General features: G+C 44.0%; 1 protein-coding gene across 1 annotated transcript in view; it reads left to right on the top strand.

The window, feature by feature from the left end:
• The window catches only part of MFSD6 (major facilitator superfamily domain containing 6), a 286,969-nt gene that overhangs the window by 115,187 nt on the left and 145,083 nt on the right, over positions 1-26,699 (top strand). Inside the window, exon 3 of the mRNA XM_044303296.1 lies at positions 5,433-5,530. Within this exon, the coding sequence (XP_044159231.1) occupies positions 5,433-5,530 (98 nt within the window). The remainder of the gene's footprint in view (positions 1-5,432; positions 5,531-26,699) is intronic.

Raw genomic sequence — 26,699 nt, 5'->3', positions numbered from 1 at the left:
GAGTGCGTTGGAGTGTTCGGGATTTTGGCACCAGGATCCCAAAGAGGAAGAGCCATAGGAGGAGCGGCCTTTTATAGGGGCCATAGGGGAGGGACATTGGTTGCTATGGTTCCCTGTTATGTTAATTTTTTCTCTTTGCTGCTATTGGTGGTTCAGTAAAGAAGGAGAAAGCAATACTCGCCTCCGTGTCTTTAATAAAACTATGACTTTACGTCATGAAATAGGAAAATCATTTAGTTGTGCTTCTCATTTATTTTTTATATTTTTTTTATTTTTTTATGAAGCGGTGCTCTCTGTAATGTTTGTCTTTATGCCAGTAAAACTAAAATCTTTTCTGATATTAATAACAAAACCTATAATTTCAGTAGCTTCTTGAATTGTGATTCTGATCAGGTTGTTTGGATAGATTGTACTGTATGTCATAAAACGTATATAGGCTGCAGTGTTTGGAAACTGAAGACTAGAATTGCGGAACATGTATCCGATATTACTAAACCCACATTATAGATGTACGGGCTTACTCTCCTCATGTTATCGAACTATTGAGAAGGTATTGAAACCACGGCATGGAGGAGATTGGCAGAAACTGGTTTATAATCGAGAAGCCTTCTGGATAAAGATATTGCAAATGAAACATGCAATGGGCTTCAAAAGTGATATTTATATGTCCATTATAGAAAATCTTTTAATGAATATATTTTTCAAATAAGATTTACTGCAGTGCATTTAAGTACATCCAAGGTTTTTGCTCTCGCTTGATTATTGCGGCAGTCTCGGGTGATGCGACCAGGTTGCTTTTAAATTGCTGTGCACTCAGTCGTACCACACGTCGTGAGCACCTTCTTTGTGTTTGAAACGTGTAGACAGGTGGACTGCACACTGGGCTTTTATACTACTTTAAGTATTGGATCCTTTCTTCGTATATATTGATATGCTGTGGGCCGGCGGTTTTCATTTTACATCAGATAGTCTCCTGGAAATGCATTGTGTGTGATGTAATGTGGAACTGTGTACGGTTTATAGCCCAGCTCTAAAATCATTAACCTTTTCAAATATGTAACATATAAAAAAATAATAAAGGTCATTCATAGTACCACCCCTAAGGGCTCTTTCACACCTGCGTTATAGTCTTCCGGCATAGAGTTCCGTCGTCGGGGCTCTATGCCGGAAGAATACTGATCAGGATTTTCCTAATGCATTCTGAATGGACAGTCCGTCCTTCAGGATGCATCAGGATGTCTTCCGTTCCGGAACGGAACGTTTTTTGGCCGCAGCAAATAGCGCAGCATGCTGCGCTTTTTGCTCCGGCCAAAAATCCGGAACACTTGCCGCAAGGCCGGATCCGGAATGAATGCCCATTGAAAGGCATTGATCCGGATCCGGCCTTAAGCTAAACGTCGTTTCGGCGCATTGCCGGATGCGATGTTTAGCTTTTTCTCAATGGTTACCATGGCTGCCGGGACGCTAAAGTCCTGGCAGCCATGGTAAACTGTAGTGGGGAGCGGGGAGCAGCATACTTACCATCCGTGCGGCTCCCGGGGCGCTCCAGAGTGACGTCAGGGCGCCCCAGGCGCATGGATGACGTGATCGCATGGATCACATGATCCATGTGCATGGGGCGCTCTGACGTCATTCTGGAGCGCCCCGGGAGCCGCACGGATGGCAAGTATGCTGCTCCCCCGCTCCCCACTACTACTATGGCAACCAGGACTTTAATAGCGTCCTGGGTGCCATAGTAACACTGAAAGCATTTTGAAGACGGATCCGTCTTCAAATGCTTTCAGTACACTTGCGTTTTTCCGGATCCCGCGTGTAATTCCGGCAAGTGGAGTACACGCCGGATCCGGACAACGCAAGTGTGAAAGAGGCCTAAATAATGCATGCCAAGTCATTGTATAGCCCTAGTTGCTACAGGACACATTGCATGAGCAGTTCCTGTCTGCTGTCTTCCTCTGGTACCGCGAGCAATCCCTGCGCATCTAGTCAGCACATATGGTTTCCCTATCTGCAGACTGTGTCTCTCTGCTCCCCTAGCACCTCCTGCATTCATTATTTGGCTGTGTGACAGCTGCCACAGAGTTTGGGCAAGAGGAGGAGAAAGAAGAGTAAGCTGTAATGATGTTAGAATGGGACTGAACTTTAGACTCTGCAGTATGGCTGTTATAAAGGTCACTGAAATAAGTAATATATCTACAGTTTTACCATGCTACTTCCCAATGTGTGCTGCTTCCATCACAGAATAACAGGAATTATTAGAGGAGTGGCCATATTCACAGCGCACAGGATAGGGCAGGGAGGAACTACAGCTAAAAGGAGATACCGGGTGCTTGTGGAAGCAAAGTAAATGGAAGGGAAGCATCTAGTAGCTTTAATTTGGGTGTGGAGTGTTCTTTTTTAAAGTGTTAGTGTAGCGGTCTTTTGGAAAAGTTTATTGTAGATAAAGGGAAGAAATGGGTTAAAAACCAGAAAGGAGTATTAATAAGCTCTCCATACCCAAAACTGCTGTTTTAATGCTTACTGGGTTCCTGCTGGTCCTGGAGTAACAAACAGGAAGTGGCAGGAGGTACCCACTTGGCTAATCACTGGCTGCAATATGACCTGCCTAAAGGGCTCTTTCACACTTGCGTTCTTTTCTTCCGGCATAGAGTTCCGTCGTCGGGGCTCTATGCCGGAAGAATCCTGATCAGTTTTATCCGAATGCATTCTGAATGGAGAGAAATCCGTTTAGGAAGCATCAGGATCTCTTCAGTTCAGGACCGGAATGTTTTTTGGCCGGAGAAAATACAGCAGCATGCTGCGCTTTTTGCTCCGGCCAAAAATCCTGAAGACTTGCCGCAAGGCCGGATCCGGAATTAATGCCCATTGAAAGGCATTAATCCGGATCCAGCCTTAAGCTAAACGTCGTTTCGGCGCATTGCCGGATCCGACGTTTAGCTTTTTCTGAACGGTTACCATGGCTGCCGGGACGCTAAAGTCCTGGCAGCCATGGTAAAGTGTAGTGGGGAGCCGAGGGAGCAGTATACGTACCGTCCGTGCGGCTCCCGGGGCGCTCCAGAGTGACGTCAGGGCGCCCCACGCGCATGGATGATGTGATCACATGGCAGTCATCCATGCGCATGGGGCGCCCTGACGTCATTCTGGAGCGCCTCGGGAGCCACACGGACTGTAAGTATACCGCTCCCCTGCTCCCCACTACTACTATGGCAACCAGGACTTTAATAGCGTCCTGGCTGCCATAGTAACACTGAAAGCATTTTGAAGACGGATCCGTCTTCAAATGCTTTCAGTACACTTGCGTTTTTCCGGATCCGGCGTGTAATTCCGGCAAGTGGAGTACACGCCGGATCCGGACAACGCAAGTGTGAAAGAGCCCTTAGCCAGTGATTGGCTGAGCAGGCATCTCCTGATATTTCCTCAGTGTCAAGCCAGGACCAGATTGTGGAGACAAGGAGGAACCTGTAAGCATTGGAATGGCGGCAGCAGGGGATCATATGAATGTTTCTTTAATTTCGTTATAACCTAAGCTATCCATTATCTAGAAATTTCAATCCCACTAGACATCCCCTTTTTAAAAGGTTATTTCCAGATCAACATTTGTGGCATATCCACAGGACATTTCTAGATGCTTGCTTACTCATAGAAGTGAATGGAGACAGTTGTGCATGCGCAGCAACCTTTTTATTCATAGCACCCACAAGACCGATCTAGGGAAGCCGATTCTCAAGATTGCATGTATTTGTAGTGAATGGGAAGATAATAGAAATCCCCTATCAGACACCACTGGCAGCATCTCCTGAAAACAAAAGGATCAGGCAGTTATAATTCAACATGCTTAAAGAGGACCTTTCACCAGAATTAAACTTCTAAAGTAACTATACAGACATGTAGAGCGGCGCCCAGGGACCCTCCTGCACTTACTGTTATACCCGGGCGCCGCTCCGTTCTCCCGCAATTGCCTCCGGTATCTTTACAGTTAGGCTCCACCCAGGGGAACCTGTTGTCAGCTTCTTCTCCAATGCTGCAGGGCTGACCAATCACAGTGCTAAGCTCATAGCCTGAGAGAGGAAAAAAGCCTCTCGGGCTATGAGCTGAGCGCTGCGATTGGCCAGCGCTACAGCATGGGAGAAGGAGGCGCCGGCAGGTTCCCCTGTGTGGAGCCTAACTGTAAAGATACCGGAGGCAATTGCGGGAGAACGGAGCGGCGCCCAGGTATAACAGTAAGTGCAGGGGGGTCCCTGGGCGCCGCTCTACATGCATGTATAGTTACTTTAGAAGTTTAATTCTGGTGAAAGGTCCTCTTTAAAGGATACCTGTCATATTTTCATAAAAAATTTAAATACATTTTAGCATATGTTACTGCTGCAGCAGCGTCATGCATAAAGCAATCTTTAGTTTCTTCACTTACCACTGTTTTCCTTGACTTTTCCCCTTCATTACGGCTGTTTTGAATCCGACATTGAGGATATTCTCAAGATGGGCTCCTCTGCCATTTCTCTGAGGCCAAAACTGCATTCCCTCAGGTCACATACAAACTTGCTGTAGCCAGCAGCTCCCTGCCAGCCAATCAGATTGGATTACTGAGAGACACGCCTCCTTACTCTGAGGCCTAATGCAGTATGAAGGGCCACCCCTCTGTCTTTCTAGCAGGAGACAGATGAGCCATAGCAACAGTCTTTTAAGGGAGCAGTGGAAAGGGACAGGAGACATTAATGAAAGCTATTATTATAAAGTAATTACAGATCTTTTTACAATCATTGACAAACTAACTTAGGTATACATTCCTAGCTCTAATAAACTGGCAAATTTTTTTTTATTGACAATTATCCTTTAATCCTTTTCTCTCCCTACATAAGCCATTGGAGGGGGAAAATTGGGAGGCCCAGTACACATTAGATCAGGTATGCTCAACCTGCGGCCCTCTAGCTGTTGTAAAACTACAACTCCCACAATGCCCTGCTGTAGGCGGATAGCTGTAGGCTGTTCGGGCATGCTGGGAGTTGCAACAGCTGGAGGGCCGCAGGTTGAGCATACCTGCATTAGATACATTGCTCTATGGTGTCTAGTCAGCTGAAGACTATTGTTATTGTCATGTTTTCTGCATTCCAGAATTATATGGAGTTTGGGAGTGCATCAATAATTTGGGGCGTTTCTACTCCCTTTTTATGTTGACCTAGAAGTACATCATCCAAAAAGTAAAAATATCAGTTTCATGCTAATTGGAAGTAACTATTGTATCTGAAAAACAAGTTAACATGCAAGGCACCTTGTAGCCTCCTTCATCTACAGGTGTAAAATTCCTGACTTTAGCCAGAGTTGGCTGAGGACTGCAAATCAGTGGAGCTTGCATTGGAGATCAGTAAAGGAAAAAAAAGATAGGGGTTGTTAAATTTGCTAATTCTTTGTAAATAAATCACAATTTTTTTTTTTTTTAGGGTACTGTACATCGGCCTTGCTTGTAATACTGCACGTTATCTGTATATTTCCTACATGGGAAATGCCTGGACCGTACTCCCCATGGAAGTGTTACAAGGTAAGAAAGCTTGACACTCTATTGCTGGACTAGAGTCAACCCTCGAAAAATAATTACTTTATTGAATTTCAAACATATAACAAACTCGACTACACTGTTTGAAGGTAGATCCACCGGGGGTTGAGTGAGCTATTAGTGGGTACAGGAATAATGTCCCTATACTGATGCCCTAAACTACACCTCAGCCCAGAGACGCCCCCTGATGGTGGGGACTCTGTTCTCGAGCCTAAACTCCCGCCTCCTATCATTCCCTCAAAAATGACAGGTGGTGGATGCTAGCTACGTGGTGGACTACCTTTAAAACAGACAAAAATTATGTTTCAGGGTGAACTCAAGTAGTTTCAAGATGAAGTAATTATGCAGAGCACGTTGTACCCCCCTCGTGCGGAGGAAGTACTCAACGGCTCCAAGTCCACATTCATGTGGAATGGAACTATATAACAATTCGACGTCTATACTAGCCAACAGGTAATCTGGGTCGAGGTTCAGGGTATCAATTTTATTGAGGAAGTCCATCGTGTCCCTCGTGTAGGCCGGGAGGGACACTACTAACTCTGCCAACACCCGATCAAGATACACTCCACAGTTCTGGGTTAGGGAATTGATGCCCGAGACTATAGGGCGACCTCTAAGGGGGGCTGTCCCCTTATGTAATTTAGGAAGCCCGTAGAAGGTGGCTGTCTGAGGTTTAGCCGGTAACAGAAAGTCGAATTCCGTGGTGCTTATGACTTTGTTGCTTAGACCGGTTTGTAATATCTGTCTCAGATTTTCTAGAAATAGTTTGGTCGGGTTAGTGGGTAGCATCTCATATCCTCCTTTGTCCTTCAGGAGATCCAGGCACATCCGCATGTATCGGTCGCAGTCAAGGACAACTAGGTTGCCGCCCTTGTCCGGTTTAATGACGATGGTATTGTCTTTTTCAAGTGACCTTAGTGCCTGCATCTCTGATGGAGAGATTAAAGGATTTGGGTCTCATGTGTCCTAGTTGTTCAAGCTCGTTCGTAACCATCTGAAGGAAGATGTCGACGTGTTCATAATTGGCCGGGGGTGGCATCTTTTTGCTACTGGTCCTCAGAGTGGTAAAAGGGCCAGGGCCAGGGGCATGGTTGTGCTCTCTACTGAGGGCAGTTAAATTTTGCAAATCGCCGAAGTCACCTTCGTCAAGGCCCAGGCTATTACACGTTTTTTTTCATCACCCCCTGATGATCCCACACTGTGGGGGAAACGCGTCAGAGTTTTTCAGCTCACTATCTTAACTATCACATTCATCATTTGGATGTTTTTTAGATTACTCGGGTGTACCTTGTACCTCTTGATGTGTCCTCACATCAACAGGGCTGTATACATAGGGCACCTCCTATTTATATGTTTGTGTGTTTGTCTGTTTTAAAGGTAGTCCACCACGTAGCTAGCATCCGCCACCTGTCATGTTTGAGGGAATGATAGGAGGCGGGAGTTTAGGCTCGAGGACAGAGTCCCCACCATCAGGGGGCGTCTCTGGGCTGAGGTGTAGTTTAGGGCATCATTATAGGGACATTACTCCCGTACCCACTAATAGCTCACTCAACCCCCGGTGGATCTACCTTCAAACAGTGTAGTCGAGTTTGTTATATGTTTGAAATTCAATAAAGTAATTATTTTTCGAGGGTTGACTATTGCTGGACTAGGTTGATTCTGTACGTTTACCCAATACTATCCCTTATCATACCTTTGCTGGACCTAATAAGAAAGCTTGACACCTACACACTATGCCTACAGGACCTTTTTTTAACCTGCCAATCTGAATCAAAACCAAAGAAAGAGAGGGCTTTGTCTTTATGTAAAGTCCTGTCTAAAGCCCACACTCAGGGAAGATATAAGTGAGGGGGGACATGAACATGTGGCTAGAAATACATGTTGGGAAATCCAATAATAAAATGCTGATAGGGGCTTGCCGAGATAGATGAGGCGGCAAGTCATGAGGTCTTTATTATGGAGGACGTCAACTACCCAGATATAGATTGGGAAACTAGAACCTGTAGATCTCATAAAGGAAACAGGTTTTTGGCAATAACCAAAGACTATTACCTTTCCCAACTGGTTGCGGACCCAACTAGTGGACTTAGTACTAACCAATAGACCTGACAGAACAAAAGATCTGCAGGTTTGGGGACACCTGGGAAATGGTGACCATAAAATAATAACCTTCCGATTATCATTCAAAAGAGTGTTTCCTCAGGGAGGCACAAAAATAGCAAACTTCAAAAAAAGCTACATTTTGCCAACTAAGACTAACTGAAAACTCAAAAATAAAAATACAGCCGCAAAATGGGATATTTTTAAAAGCATCCTAAACTCTGTATGTTAGAGGTACATTTATGGAAAGAAAATGGTCAGGAACAAAAAAAAAAAAGGATAAATAGAAATGTAAAAGGGGCAATACATTATAAAAATAAAGCATTTAAAGGGGTTGTCACTTTAGCAAATAACTTTCTCTACATAATAAATGCTAATACAAGCTACTTAGTAATGTATTATTATCCATATTGCCTTCTTTGCTGGATTTATTCATTTTTCCATTACATTATACACTTCTCTTTTCCATGGTTACGACCACCCTGCAATTCAGCACTGGTGACTGTGCTTGCACACTGTAGGAAAAAGCACCAGCCCATGTGCACTCCCGCAGTCTCTGCAAACAGAGAGGTCAACACTTTTTCCTGTAGTGTGCAAGCACTGGCGGTTCTGCTGGATTGCAGGGTGGCCGTGACCATGGAAACTAGCAGTGTATAATGTGATGAAAAAATGAATGTAGCCAGCGAAGGAAGCAATATGGCTAATACATTAGTATGTGGCTTGTATTAACTTTCTCTACATAATAAATGCTACTTGCTGAAGTAACACAACTCCTTTAAATTACTAAAGCAGGAATGTAGCAAAGAAGCACTAAAAAACTACGAGAAAAATAGAATATGTAAAAGACAGATAAAGGCAGTCAAGCTGGAGACAGAGAGACTCCTTGCCAAGTAGAGTAAAACTAACCCTAAAATGTTCTTCCGTTATATGGTGAAAAGTTTAAACCTTTTAAGTGTTGGCCCTTAAAGAAGGAGTGATGAGGGAGAAGTTGTAGAGAGCGATGAGGAGAAAGCGAATTTATGAAGTACTGTATTTTTGTGCTTTAGAAGACACACCTGATAAGACGCATCTAGGTTTTAGAGAAGGGGGAAAAAAAAAAAAATATATTTATATTTGGAACCAAAAGGTATGCTAAAAGATGTGCAGTACATGGGTGTATTCCTATGGATGAGTCACATTTAATATAAACACTTAGTTCAGTTACAGTACAATCCCTGGACAGTGCTTATATTAAATGTGACTATAACCCCTCATCTTTATTCCTATGAATGAGAGGCTTAATGGTCTTATTTCATGCATATTTAGGCTCCTGAGCTCCCTCCTCTCCCCTCCCTGAATCCTGGCTGTCACGTACCCAGGAACTTCATGTGTAGACAGTCGAGGAGACCCAAGGAATAGCACTGCTGACTCAGGGTGATCGGAGTGTCAGTAACACTCCCTCCCTCCTCCTTCCTCTTATCCTACGGCAGCGGTGAGTGGCCGGGTGGGTGACTGACTGAGCTGATTGGCTGAAGCAGCCAAGCAGCAGTTCGCCGGCGCTCACAAACATCAGCTCAACATGCAGGGTGGCAGTGGAGAGGGAGAATCGCTCCTCCTCTGCCTTGGAGCGGGATCCCGGCTGCAGAGGACAAAGCATGCAGGCTGGCGGCATTCGGCTTCAATGGCTGCCGCCTGCCCCACACCTCTCCTAGAGGGAGCCGCCTCAGCCAGTGTGCCTGCCACCGTAGGAACGAGCCACGCACATGTAGCAAGTGGCGTAGTGGTAAGATGATCTGTCATGAATGATCATCTCGCCACTTAACTTGCCCACAGAAAAGTCAGCACTGGTGGTGAGCGGTGCTGCCATATTTTTCAACAGTGGGCCGGACCCTGCCTCTTAACCACTTCAACCCCGCTAGCTGAAACCCCCTTCATGACCAGGCCACTTTTTACACTTCGGCACTACACTACTTTCACAGTTTTATCGTTTATGCAACTTACCACCCAAATGAATTTTACCTCCTTTACTTCTCACTAATAGAGCTTTCATTTGGTGGTATTTTATTGCTGCTGACATTTTTACTTTTTTTGTTATTAATCAAAATGTAACGATTGTTTTGCAAAAAAATGAAATTTTTCACTTTCGGCTGTAAAATTTTGCAAAAAAAACGACATCCTTATATACATTTTTCACCAAATTTATTGTTCTACATGTCTTTGATAAAAAAAAATGTTTGGGCAAAAAAAAAAATGGTTTGGGTAAAAGTTATAGCGTTTACACACTATGGTACAAAAATGTGAATTTCCGCTTTTTGAAACAGCTCTGACTTTCTGAGCACCTGTCATGATTCCTGAGGTTCTACAATGCCCAAACAGTAGAAAAACCCCACAAATGACCCCATTTCGGAAACTAGACACCCTAAGGTGTTCGCTGATGGGCATAGTGAGTTCATAGAACTTTGTATTTTTTGTCACAAGTTAGCGGAAAATGATGATTTTTTTTATTTTTATTTTTTTTCCTTACAAAGTCTCATATTCCACTAACTTGCGAAAAAAAAAAAAAAATTCTAGGAACTCGCCATGCCCCTCACGGAATACCTTGGGGTGTCTTCTTTCCAAAATGGGGTCACTTGTGGCGTAGTTATACTGCCCTGGCAATTTAGGGGCCCAAATGTGTGAGAAGTACTTTGCAATCAAAATGTGTAAAAAATGGCCTGCGAAATCCGAAAGGTGCACTTTGGAATATGTGCCCCTTTGCCCACCTTGGCTGCAAAAAAGTGTCACACATCTGGTATTGCTGTACTCAGGAGAAGTTGGGGAATGTGTTTTGGGGTGTCATTTTATATATAACCATGCTGGGTGAGAGAAATATCTTGGCAAAAGACAACTTTTCCATTTTTTTTATACAAAGTTGGCATTTGACCAAGATATTTATCTCATCCAGCATGGGTATATGTAAAATGACACCCCAAAACACATTCCCCAGCTTCTCCTGAGTACGGCGATACCAGATGTGTGACACTTTTGCGCATCTAGGCTGCAAAAGTGCCCAAATTCCTTTTAGGAGGGCATTTTTAGACATTTGGATCCCAGACTTCTTCTCACGCTTTAGGGCCCCTAAAAAGCCAGGGCAGTATAAATACCCCACATGTGACCCCACTTTGGAAAGAAGACACCCCAAGGTATTCAATGAGGGGCATGGCGAGTTCATAGAAATGTATTTTTTTGGCATAAGTTAGCGGAAATTGTTATTTTTTTTTTCTCTCACAAAGTCTCACTTTCTGCTAACTTAGGACAAAAATTTAAATCTTTCATGGACTCAATATGCCCCTCAGTGAATACCTTGGGGTGTCTTCTTTCCAAAATGGGGTCAGTTGTGGGGTGTTTGTACTGCCCTGGCATTTGAGGGTCTCCGCAATCATTACATGTATGGCCAGCATTAGGAGTTTCTGCTAGTCTTATATTGAGCATACAGGTAATGAGATTTTTTTTTCCGTTCAGCCTCTGGGCTGAAAGAAAAAAATGAACGGCACAGATTTCTTCATTCGCATCGATCAATGTGGATGAAAAAATCTCTGCCAAAAAAAAAGGAGGGGAAAGGCGTCTGCCAGGACATAGGAGCTCCGCCCAACATCCATACCCACTTAGCTCGTATGCCCTGGCAAACCAGATTTCTCCATTCACATCAATCGATGTGGATGAATAAATCATTGCCGGGATTTTTTTTTTTTTTTTTTTATACATACAAAGTGTTTGCCAAAGCATAGGACTGCCGCCTCCTCCTCAGCTCGTATGCCTCGGCAAACGTATCTGTTACTGCAGAGTAGAAATCTCGTCTTGCAGCGCCGCATACACGACTTGCGTGTAATCTGACAGCAGCGCAATGCTTCTGTCAGAATGCACATCAGTGCTGCAGCTAGTTGATCGGTTGGTCCACCTGTAAGGTAAAAAAAAAAAAGAAAAAACCAGGCCGCAACGCAATAATTTTATTAACTTTGGAACAGAACATATAAACTTTAACTTTTTGAACTAAACATTAACCTTTTTGCTTACTGTTTTTTTTTTTTTTTTTTTTTACCTTTATAGAACAAACCTCTCCTTCCCCATGGGTCAATGTGCAAAGCGCAAATCGCCCAAAGATGTGGCGAAGTGCGTTATGCACTTTGTCCCAGGTGAAAGGAGAGGTTTGCAGCAACTGTATGTGAATGGGCCCTAATAGCCCTGTGTGCCTGTCCTGGTGAGATGATCCCTGTGTGTGGTACTTCCGGAAGCACTCTCCAAAGCATAGGGCAGGGTGGTCAGGACAGTCAGGACAGAAATAGCGGGTGTCACGCCTTATTCCACTCCTGCTACAGACACAAATTTTTTTTCGGGGTGGTGGTCGGTTTGAGGTACCAGGAACGACACTGGGGAAATGTCGCTCGTGTAGACCGCTAACTACACTGGTGGATGGGGCCACGGAACCTCCTGGGTACAGGAGGTTCGCGATGATCTCTTCCTGAAATTTGAGGAAGGATCCAGTTCTCCCAGCCTTACTGTAGAGAACAAAACTATTATACAGAGCCAATTGAATTAAATATACAGACACCTTCTTATACCAGCGTCTGGTTCTGCGGGACACTAAATACGGAGCCAACATCTGGTCATTGAAGTCCACCCCTCCCATGTGAAGGTTATAGTCATGGACTGAGAGGGGCTTTTCAATGACACGGGTTGCTCGCTCAATTTGGATTGTCGTGTCTGCGTGAATGGAGGAGAGCATGTAAACGTCACACTTGTCTCTCCATTTCACCGCGAGCAGTTCTTCGTTACACAGTGCAGCCCTCTGCCCCCTTGCAAGACGGGTGATAACGAGCCGTTGGGGGAAGCCCGCGCGACTAGTTCGCGCGGTGCCACAGGTGCCAATCCGTTCTAGAAACAAAGAGGGCCACACTTGTGTAAAAATTGTCCACATAAAGATGGTACCCCTTGCCGAATAAGGGTGACACCAAGTCCCAGATTGTCTTCCCACTGCTCCCCAGGTAGTCAGGGCAACCGACCGGCTCCAGGGTCTGATCTTTTCCCTCATAGATCCGAAATTTGTGGGTATAGCCTGTGGCCCTTTCACAGAGCTTATACAATTTGACCCCATACCGGGCGCGCTTGCTTGGGATGTATTGTTTGAAGCCAAGGCGCCTGGTAAAATGTATCAGGGACTCGTCTACGCAGATGTTTTGCTCAGGGGTATACAAATCTGCAAATTTCAGGTTTAAATGGTCTATGAGGGGCCGAATTTTGTGGAGCTGGTCAAAAGCAGGGTGGCCTCTGGGACGGGAGGTGCTGTTATCACTAAAGTGCAGGAAACGCAGGATGGTCTCAAATCGTGTCCTGGACATAGCAGCAGAGAACATGGGCATGTGATGAATTGGGTTCGTGGACCAATATGACCGCAATTCATGCTTTTTAGTTAGACCCATGTTGAGGAGGAGGCCCAGAAAAGTTTTAATTTCGGAAACTTGGACTGGTTTCCACCGGAAAGACTGGGCATAAGAGCTTCCCGGGTTGGCGGATATAAATTGTGTGGCATACCGATTTGTATCGGCCACGACTAAGTCCAAGAGCTCCGCAGTCAAGAACAGCTAAAAAAATCCCAGGGCCGAACCGATCTGAGCGGTCTCAACCCGAACTCCAGACTGGGCAGTGAAAGGGAAAACTACAGGTGCGGCTGAAGTTGGGGACTGCCAATCAGAGTTTGCCAGCACCTCAGGGATTCTAGGGGCTCTACGGGCACGTTTTTGCGGTGGCTGCGACGGGGTCACTACTGCTCGTGCCACCGTACCAGCTTCAACTGCCCTCCTGGTGCTCGCCACTTCACCAGGTTGTACGGCAGTGCTGGTACTAGGTCCAGGAAGGGCTGGGCTGCTGGTGTATGCCTCACCACGTAATCCGACAGCACCAGCCCCACTCTGCTGCTCTTGAAGCGGATCCTGCGCAACCTGTGGTCTAGCGACATGGGGCCGGGTACGCCTGGTGCTATCAGGGACCTCAGCCTCCTCGTCCGAACTTTGGGTCAGAGAGCCACTGCTTTCTACAGGTTTGTATTCTGACCCGCTAGATTCGTCAGATGAGGGTTCCCATTCCTCATCCGACTGGGTCAGAAGCCTGTAGGCCTCTTCAGAAGAATACCCCCTGTTAGACATTTGGGCAACTAAATTTAGGGCTATTCCCTGAGACTACCCAAGAAAAAAAAGCAAGCCTGTCTTACGAAGTACCGGAGGCCGCTGCGGTTGATAAAAAATATTAAAACTGATTTTTTTTTATCGCCGCAGTGCGTGTAAAGTGAATGTGCAGTGATAAAAAAAAAATATTTTTTTTGTTACTGCGGTGGGGCGGGCGGGCGTGGGTGAACGCACGTGGGGGCGACCGATCAGGCCTGATCGGGCAAACACTGCGTTTTGGGTGGAGGGCGAACTAAAGTGACACTAATACTATTATAGATCTGACCGTGATCAGTTTTGATCACTTCCAGATACTATAAAAGTACAAATGCTGATTAGCGATACGCTAATCAGCGAATAAGGGACTGTGGTGCGGTTGGTCGGGCGCTTACTGATCCCTAAACTACCTAACCAAGGGGCCTAAACTATACCTAAAACCTAACGGTCAATACCAGTGAAAAAAAAAGTGACAGTTTGCACTGATCACTTTTTTCCTTTTCACTAGTGATTGACAGGGGCAACAAGGGGTGATCAAAGGGTTAATTGGGTGCTGGGAGGTGATCTGGGGGCTAAGTGTGGTGTTGGTGGGTACTCACAGTTATGTGTGCTACTCTGCTGGAACCAACTGACCAAAAGAAGGAGCAGAGGAGCACAGCAGCCATATAACCATATCATATTTACTAATATGATGGGTTATCTGGCTGCTGATTCGTTTTTTTTGAAAATCAGCAACCTGCCAGCCGCGATCATTGGCTGGCAGGTTGCTGACGAAATTGTCTTTTGAATGCATGCGCGGGCCGGCTTCCCCCGAAATCTCGCGTCTCGCGAGAGGACGCAGTGGCGCGTCCACCCAGAAGAGCACGACCGCCGAGAAGACGCAATCCTGCGTACGGCGGTCGTGAGCAGGTTAATATGTGTGGTGCCTGTGCTTGCTTCTTGCTCCCTGCGCCGCACACACACTGGGTCTTTGCTCAGCCCGCCCGTACTGGGACCATGTTTCGGAGCAGGTTCGCTTTATAAGATGCGCTGACTCCCCCCTCCACCATTAAAGCGAAAAATATGGTGCTTTTTTCTCCACTGTATTCCCTTAGGAAAATGCAGTGTCAAAATAAACTGCCTAATAAATGTGCCCCGCCTGACACAGGAATAAGTGAAACCATCTTAAAAAGATTAAAATAGACAAATCGCCAGATCCACATGGCTCAACCCCATGTATTCTAAGAGAATTATGCAATGTATTCGTCTATAATGATGGGGTCTGTTCCACTGGATTTGTGCTTAGCAAGTGTGGTGCCAATATTCAAAAAGGGGTCGAAAACAGAGCACAGAAACCAATAGAACGGTCAGTCTAACCATTCCTAACCATCCTATTACAGTACCATGGTGGAATTCAGTGAGCTTTTCAGAGCGACCCGTTCTTTCACAAATGTTTAGCAGTCTGCGTGACATACTATAGGACTGAATGAAAAATATGAATGCAGTGATAGTTGTCCATATACTATGTGTTTGTATCTATGTGTGTGTGTGTATATATATATGTGTGTGTGTGTGTGTGTGTGTGTGTGTGTGTGTGTGTGTGTGTGTGTGTATATATATATATATATATAAACTGTGTAGAATCAGGGTAGCACTCCCAGTATCAAGCCGATGGGTGCCAGCGGTGAAAACACCTTACCAGGGTGTATGATATAGAACAAGGAAAGACACCGCAGCACATCCGTAGGTGAAAAATTGTGGATCTTTATTCACCCTTGCAACGTTTCAGTCCTCTTACTGGGACTATTTTCAAGCAATGCATCATACAAAAGTGTGGGTATTTATGTGATCAAATCAAATTAATATACATAAGTGGTGATTAACAACATGTATAAATATACAGCCAAATACATCATATATAAATAAGAAAAATACATTGTGTCTGGAAAACCGTATGGTCAGTCCAGATATCCATATAAAACACATCTAGTATTGTGATTTATCAGAAAACATGACATAATTTACAAGTGGTAATTGACAAGGAGTCAGGTGGGCTCAATGGCTGGCGGATACACTATTGCGGCTTGTCCGCATGGATACCGCGTCCCGGAACTCAAGCTGCGCATGTCCATGATCTCACTTCCGGAATAATCACATGAACTCCTAGCGTAAGAATAAGACTGTATCTGCGCATGTCCGTGAGGTCATCCCCAGAGCAATCACATGACCTCGTACAGAGACATCACATGATCGCCTGCGGAGACGTCATCCGACAGGTCGTATAACAGTCTATTATAGTAAATCTTCTAGTGTAGAGGCAGGCATATTAAATCAATGTAGGAGAAAAGTATCGGCTTGTCTAATCAGGATATAACACCCTGGGTAAAATATCGGGTGACATGCTATCTTGCGATGCGCAGTCATCCGAAAGTTATGAGAAGAGAAGGGGGAGAGCAGCGGCAGCCGCTATCTTCCCCTCTCTCCCATTATGTGATAACCCGATCAGGTGAAAATTATCCTGTATTGCCATAAAGATAACGCTTGCCAAGCATATGTTTTCAAAGAAACTAACAAAGTCTAATAAGTAATCAGCTGTCACGGGAATAGTCGTACATTTTCTAGAGTATCCACCCTCCTGTTGAGCGAACCCTGTCCCTCGTGGGTCCTATAAGTAATAAAGAATAAAAAAATGCATTATCCAAATGTATTTAATAATAAAAAACAGATTCTTCAATATATGGGTCAACAAGGACAGGACAGTCAGAAATCATATGAATAGCCAAGGCTTGTATTCGACATTCAAACCCCCCGGTTTAACCGTTTGTAATTTGAAAATCCATTCGGATTCACGTTTTTTTTTTAACATTTTGATGCGGTTTCCACCAGTTCGCGGTAATGGGACATGATCAAGGATCATAAATTTTAGATCACTTTCAACATGACCCATATCCGCAAAGTGATGCGAGACAGGCAAATCCATCCGTTTCTTGCATATTGAAAAACGATGTTGATTAAAACGGGACTTGAAATCACAAGTGGTTTCACCCACATACAATAACTTACATGGGCACCATAACACATAAATTATAAAACTTGAGTCACAGGTCAAAAAGAATTTGATGGGATGAATAACCCCTGTACGGGGATGAGTGAAGTCACGCCCCTTCACCATGTATTTACAGTTTACACAGTGGAGGCACGGGTAACTGACGTTTTTTTTAGGAGCCCAAAGTAATTGACGTGTGCTCTTTTGTGGGCCTATGTCATTTTTTACAAGCTTATCTTTTAAATTACGAACTCTCTTGTAAGACATAATTGGTCGGGTGGAAAATTCTGGAATATTCCTGTGTTCTGTGCTCAGAATCGGCCAGTGTTTATTAACAATCTTACTAATGTGAGGGCTTACTTCACTGAAAGTGGATACAAAAGGTATTTTGTGGGCTTGGTCCTTTTAGTGCCCTGAAACTATTCGCTTCTGTCTTTCTGATTAATACGTTTCAGTTGTTGTTGTAATATAGTAGTCGGGTATTCTCTTTGTTTGAAGCATTGTGTCATATTGTCAAGAGTTTTATCTAATGAGGTGGGATCACTGATTATTCTTTTTGCTCTTATAAACTGACTATATGTTAGTGACCGCACCATCGTCCGAGGGTGAGCACTGTCAAACCTCAGGGCGGTGTTGCGGTCAGTCGATTTAGTATAAATCTCAGTGCTCAACACATTTCCCAAGCGTCGAACACTGACATCCAAAAAATGTATTGTACTTTCAGAATGCTCCAACGTGAATTGTATATCGGGGATCAGGCTGTTCAAAAAGTTATGGAACAATTGTAGCTCCAATGCTGAACCCATCCAGATGACGAAAATATCGTCTATGTATCGCCACCACCTCAGCACATGGCTGAAGTGGTGGGACACATAGACGTAGTGCTCCTCCAAATAGGAGACGACCATGTTGGCGTAAGTGGGGGCCACATTCGTCCCCATGGCCGTCCCCCTAATTTGCATATAATAATCGTCTCCGAAAAGAAAATAATTATTATATAAAATCATTTGTAGCAGAGCCAGAAGAAAGGTTTGTGCCTCTGTGGTGTAGTCAGACTTTTCCAAAGCCGATTTTACCACGGTCATGCCCAAGTCATGCTGGATCGAGGTATACAGACTGACGATGTCGAAGGAGGCCAAAATGGCGTCCTCCGGCATCGTCACATTTTTTGGATGTCAGTGTTCGACGCTTGGGAAATGTGTTGAGCACTGAGATTTATACTAAATCGACTGACCGCAACACCGCCCTGAGGTTTGACAGTGCTCACCCTCGGACGATGGTGCGGTCACTACCATATAGTCAGTTTATAAGAGCAAAAAGAATAATCAGTGATCCCACCTCATTAGATAAAACTCTTGACAATATGACACAATGCTTCAAACAAAGAGAATACCCGACTACTATATTACAACAACAACTGAAACGTATTAATCAGAAAGACAGAAGCGAATTGTTTCAGGGCACTAAAAGGACCAAGCCCACAAAATACCTTTTGTATCCACTTTCAGTGAAGTAAGCCCTCACATTAGTAAGATTGTTAATAAACACTGGCCGATTCTGAGCACAGAACACAGGAATATTCCAGAATTTTCCACCCGACCAATTATGTCTTACAAGAGAGTTCGTAATTTAAAAGATAAGCTTGTAAAAAATGACATAGGCCCACAAAAGAGCACACGTCAATTACTTTGGGCTCCTAAAAAAGTCAGTTACCCGTGCCTCCACTGTGTAAATTGTAAATACATGGTGAAGGGGCGTGACTTCACTCATCCCCGTACAGGGGTTATTCATCCCATCAAATTCTTTTTGACCTGTGACTCAAGTTTTATAATTTATGTGTTATGGTGCCCATGTAAGTTATTGTATGTGGGTGAAACCACTTGTGATTTCAAGTCCCGTTTTAATCAACATCGTTTTTCAATATGCAAGAAACGGATGGATTTGCCTGTCTCGCATCACTTTGCGGATATGGGTCATGTTGAAAGTGATCTAAAATTTATGATCCTTGATCATGTCCCATTACCGCGAACTGGTGGAAACCGCATCAAAATGTTAAAAAAAAAAAACGTGAATCCGAATGGATTTTCAAATTACAAACGTTTAAACCGGGGGGTTTGAATGTCGAATACAAGCCTTGGCTATTCATATGATTTCTGACTGTCCTGTCCTTGTTGACCCATATATTGAAGAATCTGTTTTTTATTATTAAATACATTTGGATAATGCATTTTTTTATTCTTTATTACTTATAGGACCCACGAGGGACAGGGTTCGCTCAACAGGAGGGTGGATACTCTAGAAAATGTACGACTATTCCCGTGACAGCTGATTACTTATTAGACTTTGTTAGTTTCTTTGAAAACATATGCTTGGCAAGCGTTATCTTTATGGCAATACAGGATAATTTTCACCTGATAGGGTTATCACATAATGGGAGAGAGGGGAAGATAGCGGCTGCCGCTGCTCTCCCCCTTCTCTTCTCATAACTTTCGGATGACTGCGCATCGCAAGATAGCATGTCACCCGATATTTTACCCGGGGTGTTATATCCTGATTAGACAAGCCGATACTTTTCTCCTACATTGATTTAATATGCCTGCCTCTACACTAGAAGATTTACTATAATAGACTGTTATGCGACCTGTCGGATGACGTCTCCGCAGGCGATCATGTGATGTCTCTGTACGAGGTCATGTGATTGCTCTGGGGATGACCTCACGGACATGCGCAGATACAGTCTTATTCTTACGCTAGGGGTTCATGTGATTATTCCGGAAGTGAGATCATGGACATACGCAGCTTGAGTTCCGGGACGCCGTATCCATGCGGACAAGCCGCAATAGTGTATCCGCCAGCCATTGAGCCCACCTGACTCCTCGTCGGCCCTGCCCACACTTATATTTTCACAGGTGATGAGTATAATTCTTGTCAATTACCACTTGTAAATTATGTCATGTTTTCTGATAAATCACAATACTAGATGTGTTTTATATGGATATCTGGACTGACCATACGGTTTTCCAGACACAATGTATTTTTCTTATTTATATATGATGTATTTGGCTGTATATTTATACATGTTGTTAATCACCACTTATGTATATTAATTTGATTTGATCAGATAAATACCCACACTTTTGTATGATGCATTGCTTGAAAATAGTCCCAGTAAGAGGACTGAAACGTCGCAAGGGTGAATAAAGATCCACAATTTTTCACCTACGGATGTGCTGCGGTGTCTTTCCTTGTTATATATATATATATATATCACATATATATATATATATATATATATATATATATATCATATATATATATCATATATATTACGTGCAGAATTATTAGGCAAATGAGTATTTTGACCATATCATCCTCTTTATGCATGTTGTCTTACTCCAAGCTGTATAGGCTCAAAAGCCTACTACCAATTAAGCATATTAGGTGATGTGCATCTCTGTAATGAGAAGGGGTGTGGTCTAATGACATCAACACCCTATATCAGGTGTGCATAATTATTAGGCAACTTCCTTTCCTTTGGCAAAATGGGTCAAAAAAAGGACTTGACAGGCTCAGAAAAGTCAAAAATAGTGAGATATCTTGCAGAGGGATGCAGCACTCTTAAAATTGCTAAGCTTCTGAAGCGTGATCATCGAACAATCAAGCGTTTCATTCAAAATAGTCAACAGGGTCGCAAGAAGCGTGTGGAAAAACCAAGGCGCAAAATAACTGCCACTGAACTGAGAAAAGTCAAGCGTGCAGCTGCCAAGATGCCACTTGCCACCAGTTTGGCCATATTTCAGAGCTGCAACATCACTGGAGTGCCCAAAAGCACAAGGTGTGCAATACTCAGAGATATGGCCAAGGTAAGAAAGGCTGAAAGACGACCACCACTGAACAAGACACAAGCTGAAACGTCAAGACTGGGCCAAGAAATATCTCAAGACTGATTTTTCTAAGGTTTTATGGACTGATCAAATGAGAGTGAGTCTTGATGGGCCAGATGGCTGGATTAGTAAAGGGCAGAGAGCTCCAGTCCGACTCAGATGCCAGCAAGGTGGAGGTGGAGTACTGGTTTGGGCTGGTATCATCAAAGATGAGCTTGTGGGGCCTTTTCGGGTTGAGGATGGAGTCAAGCTCAACTCCCAGTCCTACTGCCAGTTTCTGGAAGACACCTTCTTCAAGCAGTGGTACAGGAAGAAGTCTGCATCCTTCAAGAAAAACATGATTTTCATGCAGGACAATGCTCCATCACACGCGTCCAAGTACTCCACAGCGTGGCTGGCAGTGGCAAGAAAGGGTATAAAAGAAGAAAATCTAATGACATGGCCTCCTTGTTCACCTGATCTGAACCCCATTGAGAACCTGTGGTCCATCATCAAATGTGAGATTTACAAGGAGGGAAAACAGTACACCTCTCTGAACAGTGTCTGGGAGGCTGTGGTTGCTGCTGCACGCAATGTTGATGGTGAACAGATCAAAACACTGACAGAATCCATGGATGGCAGGCTTTTGAGTGTCCTTGCAAAGAAAGGTGGCTATATTGGTCACTGATTTGTTTTTGTTTTGTTTTTGAATGTCAGAAATGTATATTTGTGAATGTTGAGATGTTATATTGGTTTCACTGGTAAAAATAAATAATTGAAATGGGTATACATTTGTTTTTTGTTAAGTTGCCTAATAATTATGCACAGTAATAGTCACCTGCACATACAGAAAGCCCCCTAAAATAGCTAAAACTAAAAACAAACTAAAAACTATTTCCAAAAATATTCAGCTTTGATATTAATGAGTTTTTTTGGTTCATTGAGAACATGGTTGTTGTTCAATAATAAAATTAATCCTCAAAAATACAACTTGCCTAATAATTCTGCACTCCCTGTATGTGTATAGATAGAGATAGAGAGATAGAGAGAGAGAGAGAGAGATTAAATACACCGCAGCATGTTCAATGGTGAAAAAGCTGTGGGGTTCTTTATTCACCCAGGCAACGTTTCGGTCCGCTTGCTGGGACCATTCTCAAGGTTTGAGAATGGTCCCAGCAAGCGGACCGAAACGTTGCCTGGGTGAATAAAGGATCCCACAGCTTTTTCACCATTGAACGTGCTGCGGTGTATTTATTTAATCTGGATTTAACACTTTGGTAAAGTGCAAACATCGCTGGCACTCAAACTACTTGCAACAAGGTGTGCCGCCCTGATAGATAGATAGATATATTAAAACAAATTTACATCCATAATATTGGGACATCGACACAATTGTAACATTTATGGCTCTATACACCACCACAATATATTTGAAATGAAATGAACAAGATGTGCTTTAACTGCAGACTGTCAGCTTTAAAGGGACACAGTCAGGCCTTCTGAGCATATTTAGATCTTTATATGCCCTCTTAGGTCTTGTAATAAGTTTGCAATTCATATAAGTATTATCCCTGTGCGCATTGTAAAACGTGAAAAATAATCTTTATAATCACCTGTCAATCAACTGTCCTTTGTGCCCAAGGGGCGTTCTTTGTGCCGCATTTGTGCCCAGCCATGCCCCAACTTCCGGATCCTTAGAGACGCCCATCTCATTAGAATTCACTTCGCTGGACGGTGTTTTCCGGTCCCCGACATTTGGAGATTCCGAATGTTACGGTCATCGGCCTCAATAGCATCATCTGCACATGCGCCCTGCACCCTCACTCGCTGGGATCACATCGCGCCTGCATCCCCTATGTTTCTATGAGGCAGCTTCAGCCTCTCCATTCTGCGCCTGCCGTAACATCGTATTGGGCATGTGTGGGATTTCCGATTGTCGGGGACAGGAAAATACCGCCCAGCGAAGTGAATTCTAATGAGATGGGCGTCTTTAAGGATCCGGCAGTTGGGGCACGCAGGGCACAAATGCGCCGCAAAGAACGCCCCTTGGGCACAAAGGGCAGTTGATTGACAGGTGGTTATAAAGATTATTTTTCACGTTTTACAATGCGCACAGGGATAATACTTATGAGTTGGAAACTTATTACAAGACCTAGGAGGGCATATAAAGATCTAAATATGCTCAGAAGGCCTGACAGTGTCCCTTTGATTTGAGGTTATTTACATCCAAATCAGGTGAACGGTGTAGGAATTGCAACAGTTTGGATATGTGCCTCCCACTTGTTAAGGAACCAAAAGTATTGGCACAATTGGCTTTTCAGCTGTTCCGTGGCCAGATGTGTGTTATTCCCTCCTTATCCCAATTACAATGAGCAGATAAAAGTTCCAGAGTTAATTTCAAGTGTGCTATTTGTATTTGGAATCTGTTGCTGTCAACTCTCAAGAGGAGATATAAGGAGCTGTCAATATCAGTGAAGCAAGCCATCATTAGGCTGAAAAACAAAACAAACCCATCAGAGAGATAGCAAAAACATTAGGCGTGGACAAAACAACTCTTTTGAATGCACCGGTGAGCTCAGCAAAACCAAAAGACCCAGAAGACCATAGAAAACAACTGTGATGGATGACCAAAGAATTCTTTCCCTAGTGAAGAAAACACCCTTCACAACAGTTGGCCAGATCAAGAACACTCTCCAGGAGGTAGGTGTATGTGTGTCAAAGTCAACAATCAAGAGAAGACTTAACCAGAGTGAATACAGAGGGTTCACCACAAGATGTAAACCATTGGTGAGCCTCAAACAGGAAGGCCAGATTAGAGTTTGCCAAACGACATCTAAAAAAGCCTTCACAGTTCTGGAACAACATCCTATGGACAGATGAGACCAAGATCAACTTGTACCAGAGTGATGGGAAGAGAACAGTATGGAGAAGGAAAGGAACTGCTCATGATCCTAAGCATACGATGGAACTGGTTCTCTTGTATTTATTGATGATGTTCCTGCTGACAAAAGCAGCAGGATGAATTCTGAAGTGTTTCGGGCAATATTATCTACTCATATTCAGCCAAATGCTTCAGAACTCATTGGACGGCACTTCACAGTGCAGATGGACAATGACGCAAAGCATACTGCAAAATCAGAGGTTTTTTTTAAGGTTAAGAAGTGGAATGTTATGCAGTGGCCAAGTCAATCACCTGACCTGAATCCGATTGAGCATGCATTTCACTTGCTGAAGACAAAACTAAAGGGAAAATGTTCCAAGAACAAGCAGGAACTGAAGACAGTTGCAGTAGAGGCCTGGCAGAGCATCACCAGGGATGAAACCCCACGTTGGTGATGTCTATGCGTTCCAGACTTCAGGCTGTAATTGACTGCAAAGGATTTGCAACCAAGTATTAAGAAGTGAAAGTTTGATTTATGATTATTATTCTGTCCCATTACTTTTGGTTCCTTAAAGGGATTCTGTCACCTCGTTTTAGGTTATAGAGCTGCGGACATGCACGGGTAGATCACCGCTAGCATGTCTGCAATATACCTGTCCTATAGGGCTGTGTGCTTTGCCTTTTTATTGTTCTTAAAAAATGTGTGTGTGTGTGTGTGTGTGTGTATATATATATATATATATATATATGTGTGTGTGTAAATGGCCCTGGTAAGGTGCCCAAGGGGCTGTACTAACCTTCTTCGTGCCCAGCCACGCCACCCTATGAAGGAGCCCAGCGCCGCCTGTGTCCTCTGAATCACCTCCTAGCTCAGTTAGATCGCCGTTATCTCGCGATGTGAGAGCTCGCGCATGCGCAGTGCCGGTATTGTGTTCCTTTCCTGTGCTGGCATCAGCCTCAGGGAAGAAACTGCACGTGCGCAAGCTCACGCATCGCAAGATTATGGCAATCTAACTGTGAGCTAGGAGGAGATTCAGAGGACGCAGGCGGTGCTGGGCAGGTATATTGCGGGCATGCTAGCGGCCATCTAGCAGTGCATGTCCGCAGCTCTATAACTTAAAACGACGTGACAGAATCCCTTTAACAAATGGGAGGCACATATGCAAACTGCTGTAATTCCTACACCGTTCACCTGATTTGGATGTAAATACCCTCAAATTAAAGCTGACAGTCTGCAGGTAAAGCACATCTTGTTCATTGTGGTAGTGTATAGAGCCAAAAATTTTAGAATTGTCGTTTTCCCAATATTTATATATTTATGGACCTGAGAGATAATAAAAATATATAAATATATATATATATATATATATATATATATATATATATATATATATATATATATATATATAGATCCAGAAAAAGGACGGCACTCCGGTCTTGAAAAAGTAAAAGTGGTTTTAATCAACCTTGCGGTACAACGTTTCGGCTCCAATACTGAGCCTTTCTCAAGCACGTGCTTGAGAAAGGCTCAGTATTGGAGCCGAAACGTTGTACCGCAAGGTTGATTAAAACCACTTTTACTTTTTCAAGACCGGAGTGCCGTCCTTTTTCTGGATCCATTGATTGGGGTAAGGAGTCGATTCCCCTGGAACGTGCACCCTATTTTTTCCCGTGTAGCAGTCAGTGCCGCCATTTTTCACATCTATATATACACACACACACACACACACACACACACACACACACACACACACACAGTACAGACCAAACATTTGGACACATCTCATTCCTAGAGTTATCTTAGATGTAGATTCACACTGAAGGCATCAAAGCTATGAATTAACACATGTGGAGTTATATACTTATGAAAAAAGTATGAAACAACTGAAAATATGTCATATTCTAGGTTCTTCAAAGTAGCCACCTTTTGCTTTGATTACTGCTTTGCACACTCTTGGCATTCTCTTGATGAGCTTCAAGAGGTAGTCACCTGAAATGGTCTTGAAGGAGTTCCCACTTGTTGGCCCTTTTGCCTTCACTCTGCGGTCCAGCTCACCCCAAACCATCTTGATTGGGTTCAGGTCCGGTGACTGTGGAGGCCAGGTCATCTGGCGCAGCACCCCATCACTCTCCTTCATGGTCAAATAGCCCTTACACAGCCTGGAGGTGTGTTTGGGGTCATTGTCCTGTTGAATAATAAATGATGGTCCAACTAAACGCAAACCGGATGGAATAGCATGCCGCTGCAAGATGCTGTGGTAGCCATGCTGGTTCAGTATGCCTTCAATTTTGAATAAATCCCCAACAGTGTCACTAGCAAAGCACCCCCACACCATCACACTTCCTCCTCCATGCTTCACGGTGGGAACCAGGCATGTAGAGTCCATCCGTTCACCTTTTCTGCGTCGCACAAAGACACGGTGGTTGGAACCAAAGATCTCAAATTTGGATTAATCAGACCAAAGCACAGATTTCCACTGGTCTAATGTCCATTCCTTGTGTTCTTTAGCCCAAACAAGTCTCTTCTGCTTGTTGCCTGTCCTTAGCAGTGGTTTCCTAGCAGATATTCTACCATGAAGGCCTGATTCACACAGTCTTCTCTTAACAGTTGTTCTAGAGATGTATCTGCTGCTAGAACTGTGTGGCATTGACCTGGTCTCTAATCTGAGCTGCTGTTAACCTGCGATTTCTGAGGCTGGTGACTCGGATGAACTTATCCTCCACAGCAGAGGTGACTCTTGGTCTTCCTTTCCTGGGGCGGTCCGCATGTGAGACAGTTTCTTTGTAGCGCTTGATGGTTTTTGTGACTGCACTTGGGGACACTTTCAACGTTTTCCCAATTTTTCAGACTGACTGACCTTCATTTCTTAACCACTTACCGCTACGCTAACGCCGAAAGGCGTCATCTCTGCGGCGCTCCCAGGCTACGCTAACGCCGATTGGCGTCATCTCGCGTGAGCCGAGATTTCCTGTGAACGCGCGCACACAGGAGCGCGCGTTCACAGGAACGCATAGTGCACAAGTTCATCTGCAGCCTGCCGGCCGCGATCATTGGCTGGCAGGCTGTAGATTTTTGAATCGTCCAATGAAATGGTTATGTCAGACGCTATTT

This window comes from Bufo gargarizans, chromosome 8 (assembly GCF_014858855.1).
Source record: "Bufo gargarizans isolate SCDJY-AF-19 chromosome 8, ASM1485885v1, whole genome shotgun sequence".
In the NCBI taxonomy this organism is placed as follows: Eukaryota; Metazoa; Chordata; class Amphibia; order Anura; family Bufonidae; genus Bufo; species Bufo gargarizans.
The sequence above is the reverse complement of the archived record's forward strand: the minus strand, read 5'-3'. Positions and strand labels throughout refer to the sequence as shown.